At 28.5% G+C, this 16,142-nt stretch overlaps 1 protein-coding gene across 13 annotated transcripts in view; it reads right to left on the bottom strand.

Annotated features, from left to right (window-relative positions):
• LOC139095806 (small conductance calcium-activated potassium channel protein-like) overlaps positions 1-16,142 on the bottom strand; it is a 121,318-nt gene that overhangs the window by 18,222 nt on the left and 86,954 nt on the right. For all 13 annotated transcript variants that reach the window (XR_011544896.1, XR_011544898.1, XR_011544895.1 and 10 more), the window contains exons 5-9: positions 13,340-13,467; positions 13,048-13,276; positions 4,260-4,355; positions 1,503-1,819; positions 1,281-1,385 (exon numbers count right to left, since the gene is read on the bottom strand). Coding sequence is in view for 10 of the 13 variants with exons in the window: in XM_070647283.1 (XP_070503384.1) it covers positions 1,281-1,385; positions 1,503-1,819; positions 4,260-4,355; positions 13,048-13,276; positions 13,340-13,467 (875 nt within the window). In the remaining 3 variants the exon portion in view is untranslated. The remainder of the gene's footprint in view (positions 1-1,280; positions 1,386-1,502; positions 1,820-4,259; positions 4,356-13,047; positions 13,277-13,339; positions 13,468-16,142) is intronic.

Raw genomic sequence — 16,142 nt, 5'->3', positions numbered from 1 at the left:
AATAAGACACAAAAGAATTAAATAAAACAAATTTAGATTAAAAACATATTGTATCATTTTTCATTCATTGTCTCGACTCCTGGCCATTGTAACCAAAGGTGTACTCAGGTAGAGGGGGTAGATTTTAGGGATTTAAAAATTCTTCAATATGCTTGGGTTTTTCTTGAAAAAATCTCAAAACCCCTCCAAAAGTTTGGCGATACATAGAAAAAAAATTATTATATTTTTTGGCTACTTCTCAAATAGGAATGTTCATTCTACATACTTAGAACCGAAACTACTGATGATGATTTGTTTATTTTACCAAAATGGTATTAGAGTTCTTGAAAATATTGCCATGTAGCTTCGAAAAATTCCATTTTAAATTAATATTTTAAAAATTCAAAAAATACATTTTCAAACCAAGAATTACTTCATTTGCAAACAACGCAAATAACTCCTAACTATTTGTTGTTATTTCTGCAAACATGAAAATACTAATATCTTTAATATAAATGGAATATGATTTTCATAAGCGAAAATATTTACAGCTGATGCACTCCTTTCGGCAATGAAAACCAAACTCTTAACAATTTAAATATTTTCATAACCGAATAAATTTTCTGTTTCTTTTGATACTGACATCAACCATAAACGACATGGAATGTTTTTATTCAAGGAAAAAATATTTTTGGCATTTTACCAATCTTTACCACTTTCATATTTCTTTTACCTAGTTTATTCAATAGAGCGATCAAATGAATGAAAAAGTAAGACATGATTGCATGCAGTTTCTATAGATCTTATTTTAATTTGCATCCCTAAAAAAGGACTTGAAAAGAAAGGAATAAAGAAGCATGAGATGCATTTAAAAGGAATAATAGACCAAAAGAAAAAAAAAGAAAAAATAAGAAAATTGAATTTGGAAAGTTTTCAATATGCTGCTTCTGCTGGTGGTTTTAATATTCATTTTACATCTGAATTTTGTGTGAAGAGAAAAAAAACAGACAAAACAAATCAAAAGAGAGTTAATGATCTTATAAAATTGGGGATGAAGGAACTATCACATGTCATTTCTCTGCATTAGATTGAATATAAAATTAACATAATAAATTAATTATAGAACGAGTCAAAATTATATTAAGAGATAGAGATATATAAATAGAAAGAAATAGATATAGACATTATAAAACTTAAAAATCTCATCATCATTGTCATTCATTTGCTTTTTTCTTTGAATTATTATGGAGTTGTTAAATTTACTAGCGCAAGATAGTTTGAGCTGTAACAAATAAATTTACCTTTCACATTGTCGTAATGTCCACGATGCAATTATCCATAGTGAGACCATAAATACTAATAGTACCGTACCAGGGCATATTGTCATTAGTGTTTTGAAAACAAATCTGTTTAATGAAAAATGTAAAAAAAAAATTATTTACAATTTTAGGTATTTTTAAATTTAAATGACAAATAAAATAAATCTCCAAAAACTAAAACTAGTTGATTCCCGGAAGTCTTACCTAGTGTTAAAATTAATTCGATTTAATGCACCTATACTTCGCGACGAGGCGTCAGTAAAAAGTTTCGAATGTAGCAGCATAACACGACAAATCAGGTACAAACGAAGAAACATTGGCAATGACAGCACCACATCAAATGGCACATCAGCAAAGCCAGGAGCTTTATTTTTATTTGATAATTTTGTCTCCCAACGAAAATAATATTCGCCGGGTATTGGATGTATTGCACATATAAGTAATTCTAATCCTATTTGACCGATACGTTGCCATGTCATTGCAATGCGCCAATCATCCGCACAATTATCCGTCATAAACAACTAAAAAAAGATGACAAAATTTATTAAACTTTACATACAAAATTTAATTAAGTGACAACGATGTTGGTAATGATGATTCTGATGCTTCACAATGTCAATTAGTTTATGATATAATTACAACACGTGTGATGCGCTTCTCGTTCATATTTGTTGTTAAAATAATAATTAAATCAATAAATAAACATTTGAGGATTATAATAATTTACAGATGTTGCTAGATTCTTCCGATGAAAACTAGTTATAGAATTTATTAACAAAAATATTGAATGTTCGGTATTAATTGAAACTTGATTGAAATTCGGTAAAGAGGCCATTGGGAAGAAAGAAGAAGTTTTCTTACGTTTTAATCTCAGTATCTACACAAAATGGTACGAGTAAAATAATTTATTGTCAAAAGCGCATTTTATTGGTTTGATTAATACACAAAAAAGATTTTTAATTCTTTCTGTCTTTCCGCATCAAGTCACGTCCCTTTTTCATAAGATTTTTTTCAAAATGAGATTCAATACTCATTCCCATTGTTTATACCCATATAATCACAAGTCTGATTATCTATCTTTAGACGCAAAGACAAAATAATATCACATAGTATGATACCCAATAAACTTGGAAAATCTTGCTTAAAAAGTTCTATTTTAGTTTTCAACATTTTGAAAGAGCTTTTATGCAAGGAAACTTTTACCGCTACCATGATGATTATGATGATCATACATAATAAATATAAACAACAGTTTATAAAAGTTCAATAGAATTAATTAAGCAAACATGTTGTGCGGTCGCATGCTGTTGATCTATTTACATTTTATTGGTATATCTTTTCTTTATTGAATAACCAATTTTTGTGGAGGTAATTCATATAAGAGAATTAGATACACTATGTACGTTAAAACGATAAACCAAATATTTTATCAAGAATGAGGAAAAAAGGTAAAGAGTACACACAACGAGTGTAAAAATTTTATTGCTTTTATTTTCCGCACGAATTGTTTGGATGATTTAAAAGTAGGTATGAAGAAGATGGGAAGTGGATTTGAAATATGCAGAAATAATTTTTTTTTTTTTTTCAAAAATAAAGTTTAAACTTTTGCTTCACAATTTTGTAGGGGAAAGTTTTATGGTTTTGGTTTATGTTCACTATGAACGAAGTATAAAAGAAGTTTGCTGATATAGTTTATGGTAAATACAATTGATTATAGATTTTTTGAATTATTGTGTGGTATGTTGTATTCTTGAGTTATTAATCATAAAATAACAAAATGAAAAATTAATTTCTATAATGTATGGGTTGTGGGAATTGATTTGATAATTTTGTAATAAATTTATTGGATGACTTTTAAGTTATGTATGTTTTGCATGCTTTGCATAAAAAAAACCATTTTCAATTCAGATTACTAATAATTGTTAAACGCGTAAGGGTACATAATACATCGGCACTTAATATACCTACAAATAAAAGTGGAATCAGAACCATTCCTTTGATGGCAGTACTGCCTGTAGTATATTATATTTTACATATGATTCGTAAGACAAGTGAAAAATTCGAGATAGTGTTTCTGAAAATCAGTTCAGAATATCAGTTAATTGTACTGTCAAAAAACTCACATTTCAATGTGAAAAAGCTTTTTGTTTGAAGAACTTATTATTCATACCAAAATTCAAATGAAAAAAAAAATAATAAAAATGGTTTTGCATAAATAAAGTTTTTGAAACTGAAAAATTTTCAATAAGAAATGTATGCAAAAAAGTTTTATTGCTTGACATGCTCAGTTTCGCAGAAAACTCGACTACAAAAAAAAATCAAGTTTTACTTTTGTGGTAAAATGGAAGCGTCAGAACGAAAATAAAATTTATTTTTAAAAAATTTTCAGAAAATTCTTAAGCTTTTCTACTAGTTTGAAATTTTAATTAATTTTCAATCTTGATTCTTCGTTAGAACAATGTTCAGCCACAATTTTAGTTAGACAAAGAAGTACATAAATTACTTATCTAAGATATTTGAAATCTTCATTGATTAAGTGAAGTTGAAAAGAAATTTTCTGAATAGACAAAATCTCTTAAAACTAGTTATTAACTTGCATTTAAGTAGTTATAACGTATGTGTAATTTATAACCTTAGAAAAGAATCCTCCGATACTTGTTTTTTTAAAAACTGATCATTTTATTCTTGAAAAATTTCGATTTAAATAAAGTTTGAATTTTAAGATGATAATATTAAAAGTTTATAGAAACATCATCATTAGCATTTCTCAAACCATAAACATCATCATCAAAAAATCCCAAATATGAATACAACTATTTAATTTGAAAAACTTTCTATCTTCTTCTAAAAGTTTTCACACTGAGTATATTCTTAGCTGTATAAATATAATAAAAAACCTCAACATCATCATCACCAACATCAAAACTAATCTAGAAGATTAAGATAATTTAGTTAACATACCTGAACTTCCAAAGCATGATAAGCAACTATAAGACCAAGTAAAATCACAGTCGATACAGATATCAGCGTTTTTAATGCAGTAGAGTAGAACGATGCCTGTAAATATCAGAATAAGAATTTTAGTCATAAGCTAGTAAAAATGTTTCCTTTTTCCACATAATGACTTAACATTATTATTTTTTATTCATGATGATGTTTTTATACTCAATATTACTGCCTACTCATCGTAAACTTTTCGGAAAGAGGAAATTCTATTTGATTTTTTTTTCAACTTATCATCGGTATTGCTGATGATAATAATGAGGATGGTATGGAACAGTTTGCTCACAAAGTAACACAAAAAATTGGTTTTATGACTCACTTTATTTCCCCGACATCTGACTTCAAAGCTGACCAAATGTCAAATGCATACCTTCACGAGGTATCTCCTGATACCGCTAAATACATTGTTGGCGAAAGTAAATAAAGCGAACAGGATTATACTCTCTCCCATCAGAATAAATTGTCTATTAGAAGTCTTACGTAATAAGTAAATGGCCCCTAATGACATCGTTGAATTAAACAAGAGAATTTCTTTCGCCAATGTTGTATGGATAAGTACGGAAACAAATGAAAATAAATATTACAAATTACTGCCTTCCATAAGTTAGTCATTCGGGTTGATGCCAAAAATGGTCATTTTATAATGGTTTGATTGACAAAAGGAAGAGCAAGTAATGAGTTACAAACAATTAATGAACGAAAGTGTAAACAACCGCAATCGTTTGAAAAAATAATCACACTAATTAATATAATTAGTACACAAAAAGTTATAATTTCTTGAAACTCCTTAGTGGAACTAACGAAATAGACAATAAAACTTATTTCAAACTTTGAAACTTACAAATTTCCACACCCAATTTGAAAAATAATTTCATTAAAGCATCTATATACATGCAAAAATGTACAAGTGGAGCACCTAATTATCCCCAATAGAATATTCGCAAAATATCTTGACATGATAATTACGAGCATGTTCACCATAACGTTTGATTCACGTAACAGATTAGATTATTCCTATGGGACCAACTCGTTGGAACAGACAATAATGATAAATATGTGCAAAACAATTTTTCATTTTGGTATAATATTCTATGGGATAATAATTCATTATAGACCATCTGTCGTCCTTTTAATGAATCCTTTTCACAACCTTAAAAGCTTTCTTCTTCTTCAAAATCCATTTTCCTTCTCTAACTCATATATTGTTAATTTATTGTGTGTTTGAAAGCATTTTAATTGAAACCTTCTCGATCGTGTATGCATGAAAATAAGTAAGGCATAAAAAATAATTAATTTATTATATTTAAACTGATTATTTATATAAATCAGAAAATGTGAAGAATAATTATTTTTCGAATGATGACGCTATGATAGCTAAGTGGATGTTTCAAAATAAAGATTTGAAGCAGTATTAATATGAGCTCATCAGAGGAGCATAATCGAATGTATAATAAATGATCATCAATTCAACACTAATTATGCTTTTAATGTGCAAATTTATACAAAGTTTATGAGAGGATTATTATCTTGATAGCGACAAGACAAAAAAAGAGGATCAAATGTGTCATTTAAGATTATTCTATATAAAAATGCAATAACTTCACCGTAGGAGATATTTCAATTCTCTATTGAAATGAAGGAAAAATGTCAATAATAAATACATTTTTGAGTACATAAATAAATGACTATACAACTTTCAATTCTCAACACAATCAAGGTGTACTATTTGTACTAAAAACAAAGGATAAAATTTGAAGATCACAAAAAATCTCACATAAAATATAAATGCATTAATTTTTCATTCAACAAATTATCTTTCTCTCTTTTTAGAACGATTCATTTTGTGAATGATACTAACTAAACTTTATCAAAAGACACAAACAAACAGAGACATTAAACCAATGCTGAAACTGATGCTGCAAATTTTCAAACACCTAGATTTATTTTTTGCTATTTAAATGAAAATGAAATTGAGAGAAACTTGTTAAAACATTTTCATTTCTTTAAAATTAAATGACTTGAGCGCATTTCATCAGTCATAACAAGTATACCAAATTTAAGTGATTCCACGTACGTGTTTTGTATCCAATTAATCATGATATCAAAAGAAGCAGAGTTCGAAGTCGAGTAAAATCGGCTCAGCCGACTAGGAATTTTTTGAGTCGAAAAAAATTGAGATTATTCGGGTCGACTTGAGTCGAGTTCCGCCATCCCTTAAAAATTCGAAGGAAAATGCGTTAAATAGGAAGGAACACATTCATCTCTCCTGAGGTTTTTATCTTTTCTGCAATAAACAAAATAAAACTGTTTGATATTTCAATTCGAAAAAAATGCAAAATGCCAAACGTATGCAAATCTTTTTGTACCAACATTTATCTATCTTGACATGAAGATAAAAACGTATGTATTTGAATTTGCAGAGGATTATAGTACATTGAATGAAATTTGTGATTGGCAATAATGGTGATAGTAGTGAAATATTTAAATATGAAATTGTTTAGTAAGCAAATGTTGAATCAATTTGATTCAACTCCTTTTATTAAAATTTCAACAGGAACATCATCGACCACAACTCTTTAAATTGCAGAGTTTTCAATTCACTATTTTCATTGTGGTTTTCATTTTTGTGATAAAATGTGAAACATTAAGCTCATCTAAAAAATGTCATCCTATAGTTCTAATAGACTATTCATCAGCCTTTCTATATTGTTTTTGAAATAATATCGTATTGTTTTATAAAATCATGTGTGTGAGGATTTTGATAGAAAATAAACTAGTTCAAAGGAATGGAAATATATCCCAAAATATAATCATAAACTTTGGTAGGTATATCCAAAGGGAGTTTCTACGCATTGTCTAGTTATTTTAGGTACAGTATAATTAGGGGTCCGAATGACGGATATCCGTACCGTCCGTTACCGGTAATTACCGGTAATATCCATTACCGTTACCGTTAATTTATATGGATTATCCAGCGGTAACAGATTTTTGACGAATTTTTTAAAAATTCAAATATTCAAAGGTTATTTTTTGACATTTTTCATTTTTGAAAACTTTTAATGTGGATATTTCCAAAAAAATTTTTAGACTTGTCAATTCCAAGATGTATAAATAATTTTTGGTCAAAAAAATATTATTTTTGGTCACATTTTTTCACAATGCGCATTGGATATTTGGATATATTTTACAACGTTTATACGTATGCTTACAGTTGAAAAACAATTACCAAAATTACATCTGAAAAGTCATTTTGTATGATAAATCCTGAAGAAGGGCTTTATTTATTGGAAAAGGTAATATCAGTAATGATAGAGAGATGAGAAATGTACCTTTTCAGGAACTTATTGTTTTATGAAAGTTTTTCATCATCAGTTCTTTAGCACAAGCGGCTGAAACGAAAACGGACCAAATTTCGGTCATTTTTCAAATTTCAAACTGCAGGAAGTCGAATAGTCAAAAGTTTTAATGCAAAAGTTCTTACTTTTGGATGTTTTACAACTCTTCTCTACAAGTAATCTTCTAAAAATGTTTGTAAATGGCTTTTTTTTTTAAAATGAGCAAAAAAGTGACCAAAAAAAAAATTTTTTTTACCCTAAATATTCGGATATATACAGTCGGAATGTACGGATATTACCGGTAATCACCGGTAATTACCGGTAAATATCCGTTACCGTCAAATCCCGATTACCGGTAATTTTCGGACCCCTAAGTATAATATAATGTTCACTGAAATATGCATATGAATGAATTGCAGAATAAGCTAAAATAATATCATTCATATTAGATTAAAATTATTAAAAAGAACAGGAAATTTTATTCTTCTGTAACTTAGACAAGATACTGAATAATATTACTTCAGATCTCGCACTTGTATCCACTAAGTTCAAAACGAATGGTGAGAAAGTCATGTGCTGAGAGTTCTTAAGACATTATAGCTCAAGTGGATTGGATTTTAAAGCTATTTTTGAGATGAAACGGGTTAAAATTTTATGGTAGCAAAAAACGCACAAACTATTTGAGTAGAAAAGGGTGGAAATTGTAAACTTCATATATATTCCTTAATCAATGATCGACTAATGTAAGCTTGTTCAACTTGGGTCAGTTGTACTTAAAAAGTCTTATCAAAATTTCACTAATTAAATTAGTTTCAAATGCCTCAGATCATATATTACATTATTATATTTTGAGGACCTGCAAAATATCTGGATAATCACACAGATGCATGAACATTTTAATAGAATAGAATCGGCACACTCTAAACATACCACTTGAAACCAAATTCTATTATTTAATTTAGAGACTGTTGACTTTTTCATCCTTCAATTTCCTTCATCTGCATGAAAGAAGTATGCATAAGAATTAGAAGTGTATCTTGTTATTAAAATGCATGAGAATAAAAAAGTTATAGAGACAATGCAAACAATTCAGCTCTTGAAATGTTTGTCTTTTAGTATTCTTGTGTACAATTTTTATTTTATTCGGGTTTTTTATGCACTTATGGTTTTAAGTTAGTTGTTTCTATTTTGCTATGCACACAATGTGAAACAATGATATGCAGAGGTGTATATTATTGAGTCATAATGTATAATATTATATCAAGTTACTTTACTGTTTATGATGTTTTAGAATCATATTCACATAATTTACTTAATTGAATTTAATTCTGTGTCTTTTTCAACTTTTAATTTTGTTTTGTAATTTTAAATTATTTTAAACAAAATGCTTCTTTTTTTGTCATGATGAATATACAGTATGCTTTTATACATGCATTAATGATTGAAATGTAAACAAAAAAAAAATAAGAATAAAAAACACAGAAAATCAATAAACAATTGATTGACAGAAAACTGCTATCTAATAATCAACAAGCAATTTGCCGAGAACAACAAATAAAAAAAAATGTATATGCTTTGCATTATGAACAAGATGGATCAATAGTAAAAAGTAACTAATGATGTTTACCTTTACAAAATGTCCAATCAACTTCATTATAATTATTTGAAAAATAAAAAGGTTAAGTCGACTCAAAAATCAGTGTTAGAAATTTGATGCGTTAAGCATTTTTTTCTTTTCTACCCTAGTAGACAAAGAGCATGCTCTCAAGAGCATGCAACATTACAAGTTACACATTTTGGGGAAAAAATCATGTCTCTTTTTTCGTTTGACTCCAATAATTAGAATAGTCCTTGTACAAGTTAATCATTAAGTATAACAAACAATTGTTCCTTTCATTTCAAGAAAAGTCACTTCAAAGTAAAACTTACGATAAAGTAGATAAAGCAGGTCCTGCTTTTGATGTTTCTTCTTCAGTATCTGTATTTTATCTACAGAAAAATATCACGATTTTTTGTAATTTCAATTATTTTCTGCGGTAGTTCTTTGAAAAATAAAATCCGAAATATTCTAAAAAAATTTCATAAGTGCCAATTTTAGAATTTTTTCCAAAAGTTTCATTTTATTTTAATGTTAAAATTAATAATGATACTAAATTATTAGCTAAAGCTTAAAATAGTTATTTTTATTTATAATATTTTATAAATCAAACAAAAGTTACCAAGTGGAACAAACTGCAATATGTCGATCGTATGTACAGATATAAATTTGATATCCTTTAAATTTTTTACTCAACACCTTCTGAATTATAAACAATCATTTGTTATGGAAAGAACAAAACATATGATTGACCTTGTGAAACGTCATATTTTGACGTCACATTTTGATTTGAAAATAATTCAGACACTTATATGTGAATGTATTTACGCTTTGTGAACGAGAATGTAAAAACATTGATTTTTGTTACTTTCATATGTACTTCTGAAACTTCTATGAATGTGAACATGCTCAATGCAGAAGCATGTTTGTGATGATTAATATTACAATGTAAAATTTAATTATGTCATTACCAATAAGAGCAATGTAAAGGTCATCTCAAATAAAAATAGAAAACTATAAATTAAACATTACTATATCATGACATGTTATATATTTTTGAAAGGGTCTTTTGTTTAGGTATTTGAAAAGTTTAATCAAAAGCCTCAAAATTGTTTAGAGTTGAAAATCGAGAGATTTAAAATTCAAATCATACTCCTATCTTAAATCGTTTGTATTTCAAAAAACTGCTTCTATTAATATTGAAGAACCACTCACAGAAGAAGAGGAAGAGAAAGCAAGGAATCAAACAAAAATTAATAGGTCAAAGAGGCAATTCTTGATGTGGTATGATGATACTATCTTCAAGGTCTTCAGTAGGGGTGTCGATTATTTGGGTTTTTAGGATTTGTACAAATCCCAAATACCCAAATCCCAGGACCCCAAGTACTTGTACAAATCCCAAATCCTTAATAAGAACAAAATATCATTATAAAAAGGCGCATTTTCTGGAATTTTAGGCAAACGCATCCAGATGCAAGTCAAATTTCAACCATATATTGCTATTTACTATTGTAAATCTTGTTTAAAATCCTTAAAACTGCGATTTTCCACTTGAATTTTCTCAAATAGGTTTTGAATTTTCTCAAAACTCTCGAAAGCGTTAACCTTGCAAAAAATGGCAATTTTGTCCAACATGTTCTTAAAAATCTGAAAAATCCTGGAAATTTATGGTTTTTCACCTCAAATTTCTTTTATCAAAGTGAAAATTTCTGGAAAATTGTAAATTTTTGACTGGATTTTCCTACACTAAATTGAAAAAGTCTCGTAAATAGAATTTTCACTATGATTTACTTAAAATTAACCAAAACAAATTTTCACATATACTAAAAATTTACTTTGATGCATTTTCAACTAAGGGCCGGCAAAAAATGCCGAGCTGTAGTTTTTTTTTTGCCAACCCTAGATTTTTCTTACCAAATATTTATGAAAATATTAATGAAGAATTAAATTTTGAAGAACTAAAAAAATTATATTATAAAAAAATATAATAATATAGGATAAATTCTACGTTATAAAGATTTGTACAAGTACTTGGGGTAAAAACCCAAGTACTTGGGGTACCCCAAATCCTTACAAAATACCCCAAATCCCAAATACTTGGGATTTGTAATCGACACCCCTAGTCTTCAGGTACAAGCAAAAAAAAGAAGCTAGTAAGTTTCGAATAAAAATCAAGAAATGTTTCGGAAATATTTACAAAATAAAAATATCATAACTGCAGGAGAATGCGAAAAATTATATAACAAAACTGTCCGATAATAGAACAATCGAGTCAGCGAGAACAAGAAAATAAAGAAATGTTAGCTTTAAATTGTATCACTATGTCATGTACTTCGTGCTCGATTGACTTCACTTGGAAAAATTTATTCAGCTAAGAGATTGATAGTAATATTACCTCCAGATTTATATCATCTTCTTTAGTTCCATTACAATTCAATTTTAACATTAGCCCTGGCATAAAATCAATATTTTTCGTTTATTTTCCTTGTATCCTTTACAAAATACAAAACACTATAGCTCCCTTAAATATTTTATCAATGAGAGTCAATCTAGTCTACATTACTTTAGTTTGATGTCAATATTCAATTCATGTCTTGCATGAAGCCATGAACATGCACAACGAAAATAGATATGATGTCAACATGTACGATACATAGGCAGCGACAACAATTCGTGATTTTCTTAACGATGACCTTGTAAATTTATTTCATTCATGATTTATCTATTCTGAATTTCTATAATTTATCAAAATATTCCAAATACTTGACCTTATCAAGCGACTTCAGCGCATTTTTCTCGCAGCAATCAAAGGTTTTTAACAAACAACTACGAATCAAACAACAAATTATGTAGCAGTAGAAACATGTTTTCAACAGTATATGAATGCTAAATCTAGTATGTATTTAGATTTGTGTTTTAAAACTTGAAATACCTTCAAGTAATTACAGCTAATACTACAAACAAGAGTTCTCTCCGATGTCTAATTTTCAAGAATCCGTTGCTCACCCAGCCGAACTTAGTGTATCGTAAAAAAAACTTTTTTTCATAAATGTGCTAAAAATATCATATTGGTAAAATGAATTTAGCGGGAAAGAATCAAGCACTGTTCGTTGTCAATAGTAGGAAAAATACCATGAAGAATTTTGAAATGTAGAATAAGAAAAAAGTTGGAGAAAAAATTCAGATGGAAAGAATCCCATGACAAATTCCAGTCATGAACAATGAGCTTGTGTGTTGATTATGTCACGTCTCAAGATGGCAGAAGAAATTTGTGTCATTTCTGTCTTAGTTCTTTTTTATTTTTCTCTTATTTTCATCGCTCGCATAAATCGTCAAATACATAAATACATCTATGTCGTACGTATTACTAACTATTACCGAAATTTTCCTCTCCTATGAAGATTATGTGCATCGATTTTACCATTCATTAATTATTCTCAAACAAAATATATATTTAAATTTCATTATATCTTCAGAGTATTAATAATAATATTCCCACTGCTTAGATCAAAATGCACTCAAATTTTCTTACTGTTATTTCGAATTTCCAAAGAAATTAATAAAACTCAATGACATTCAATTCATTAGAGATTGAGAGGATGATTGAGGTATGAATAAGGAGCACTTCATCTACAATTGCGAACGTAATATTTTACGACCTCACATATATTTCTGAGAATATGTGATGCATAAAATTGATAAGGGGACGAATGGTAAGGAAAATAAATTCCATAAATTCTTTCATAAAAGTGTCATAACGATTCATGTTCATTATGTGGAAATATGAAGATGATTTATACGTTAAGAAGCTTACCTTCGTGTAAACACCAGCACTGCTTAATTCGTTTTCTATAACCATAACAATAATTCCAAACATTCCCATCACGAGGGCATAGTCACTAATGCGTTTCCGCTTTTCAAATAATGCTTTTCGTCTACCCAATCGATATCCAACATTTGGTTTCTGTTTAGCATTTGATTTATCTTGTGATCCTGATACACTCTTGTACACACCGCCACCTAAGCCTCGCTCCTCCATGTACCTGTATATGAATAAAATAATTTTCTTGCAAACATTTTAAATTAAATTTCCATAAACTATTTACCTAGGATATTCAGAATGAACGTTGACAAGCGCTACACCAGCTTCTTCGTTGCCTGCAACATCTTTGTTGTTGTCACGATTTCCACTTTTCATCGATGGAATTGACTGAGTTGACTGAGGCTTTCGGAGCTGCAAAATATCATGTAAATGACACAAAACATTACATTAGTCTTTAGATTATATTTTTAAAACATAAAGTAAAAGATGTTTAAGTATAAAAAATACAAATAACAAATAAATTATCTACGAGTAACGAGGGACTGTTTACATGATCAATATCATACCCACGAGTGGCTTTGGAGTTGAAAATGTTCACAATATACTATGTTATTTTTGTGTGTGAGCAAAATTATTCCACCACTTAATTTATCATGCATGATACACCTTTGCATGCTTTTGTGTACATATTTTAGGGTGTATAATATGTGTACAATATTGTCATATTGTTGTTCATTTTGAGGTTAGGTAATGTATTTTGCAAAGAATATGAACCTATTTGTAGTGAAATTAACTTACAAGAATTTTTAAAATTATTTGATAATATTTGAATTAAAAACAATCAACTTTTCTAAAAAAATTTAAATTTCTACAGATAACAATTTTAAGATCCCCAACTATAAAAAGATATTCTGTAGTGAACATCGACCGAAACCGCACACGATACGGCTCATGGCTTTTCCAAAAAAATATTGGAGACATTCAGGTTGACCACCTCATCCATATATCCATGAAACATCATCCCATATAATATTCACAAAATAAACACTTGCATTATTAGCCATTCATGATTTTTACAGTCAATCTCCAAACAATACATGCATGTTGACATAACTAATGTGGAATATCTGAATTTGTAGATTTTTCTTTAATTTCAATTTTTTTTCTTCCTTCTCATGGTTTTATAAACAACTAATTTTTCTCCTTGACTTATTTCATATAAGTCTTCAATGATCCAAACACGAATGAACTATCAGTATCATGAGTGCTTAATAAAAAATTGAATACAAACACGAAAGTTTTTTCCTCTCTCTTTTATCACATGCATGTGTTTGAGGAGTTGTGCAATATATTCAGGAGTTAACAGACTGTCTTTGTTATCATATTTTAACCAAATATGGAGGCCTGCAAATCTGAATTTGCCAAATCCTACATAATACTTCTTCTTAATTATATTTATTAAGGTTCTTTTTTACAAAATTTAAAACCTTCAGTTTTCCTTAATTTATAATAATAAATTTTGTATGGTGTTATATTTTTGTGTGTATGTCTATTTCTTTTAAAATTTTATCTGTTTCGTCTTAGACAAATCCTACATACCATTTGTTAAATATTCAATACATTATTGGAATTGAAGAAAAAAATATGCGCTTTCTTTACCACACCCATACATTTTCAAACCATTTCAAAGCAATTTTCATCTGCCCTATCTCTCTTTTCTCTTATTCTATTGTCATTGACATTTTATAGATCTTACAATAAAAAAAAGTTTTATACCACAACATGCATGATGATGTAAAAGTTTCTTTATATTTTTTCTTTAATATCTACAATAAGAAAAAAACTTTTCTTGAAGTCTCAGTTTCCATAGTTTTGCGTTAAAAATCAATTCTTAATAAAATTCTTCAAGAGGAACTAGTGATTTTAAGTATTCCCTATCAACGATTGCACACTTCTGGTAAGCTTTAATACCCTTAAATAATTTCAAATATATACAATTACTAATATAGACATAGCCCAGAAAGCACATGTTGTATAAATGGACGAGCATGCTCAATTCTATTGATTGAGTATACTCAAGAGCACTCTCATTTAAATTCAAACTATTGCTTAAACATCTATCAAAAAAACTGTCATGTGCTTTATTGGACTGCCAAATTTCACAATCAGGTTCATTTTTATTATAATATCAAACAAAGTGTGTTCGTGTGTGAATTTTATTATATCGAATAAGAAAAAGGAATATGAATTTTTTTGATAAAATTTATGGCAAGCTCATTAAGTCTCGCATCATTTGTCTTTTATTGGGTCTTCTTTAGTATTCGTGTTTGGAATGAGCAAATTTTCCGAGAAGTGAATGATCGATGTATGTCAGTTTTAGCGGAAATTGTTTTTAAGTTTCTAGAAAAATATAGTGATTCAAACCCACGCTCTTAATGATGTCTGATGGCTGAGATCTCACACCTCACCCAGTCATCCAGGCAGCCAATCAAAGCGAAATTGTAACTCATTTTCAAAAATGTACTCGAAACAATTGATGATGTTGAATTTATAAAGTCTTTTATAAGACATCTTCATTTTACTCCATTAAATAATGTAACTTCTCCATTTTAGGATGTTCCCGAAAAGTTTAACTTCTCAATAACAATACTTAAAAGCTTTTGTGTAAACTCATTGCAAAATCGTGCCATTGAATCATAAAGTTTAATAACTTTTGGCATTGTTACATATTAGGATTAGTTCGTTCATCTTTTATTCTTGTTCCAGTTTCTTTTATATTTCCGATGGCTTTCATCTTTCAATAGTTTCAAAAAGTCAGCAGGAACAAGAGTTTTTACGCATTCAAACTTTTTTATATTTCACAAAAAAATATTATTTCTAGCTTTTATTATAGAAATGGATATAAAAAGTCGTTGACTTAAACAATATCAAAACTTCTTTCTTAATTCTATGAAGCGTGCTAATCCAACAAAAAAACATAACTGCTAATTAGGTTGTAGAGAATCTTCAATTAGTTTCTCTTTCTTCTTTTGACTAGTTGCTTTTTGATTAATGATCAGTAAATAAAAGTAACTGAACTTTCTTGC

This window comes from Chironomus tepperi, unplaced genomic scaffold (assembly GCF_022539635.2).
Source record: "Chironomus tepperi strain 1889 unplaced genomic scaffold, CSIRO-AGI_Ctep_v1 contig_376, whole genome shotgun sequence".
NCBI lineage: Eukaryota > Metazoa > Arthropoda > Insecta > Diptera > Chironomidae > Chironomus > Chironomus tepperi.
Note: the sequence above shows the minus strand (reverse complement) of the source record. Positions and strands in the feature narration are given on the sequence as shown.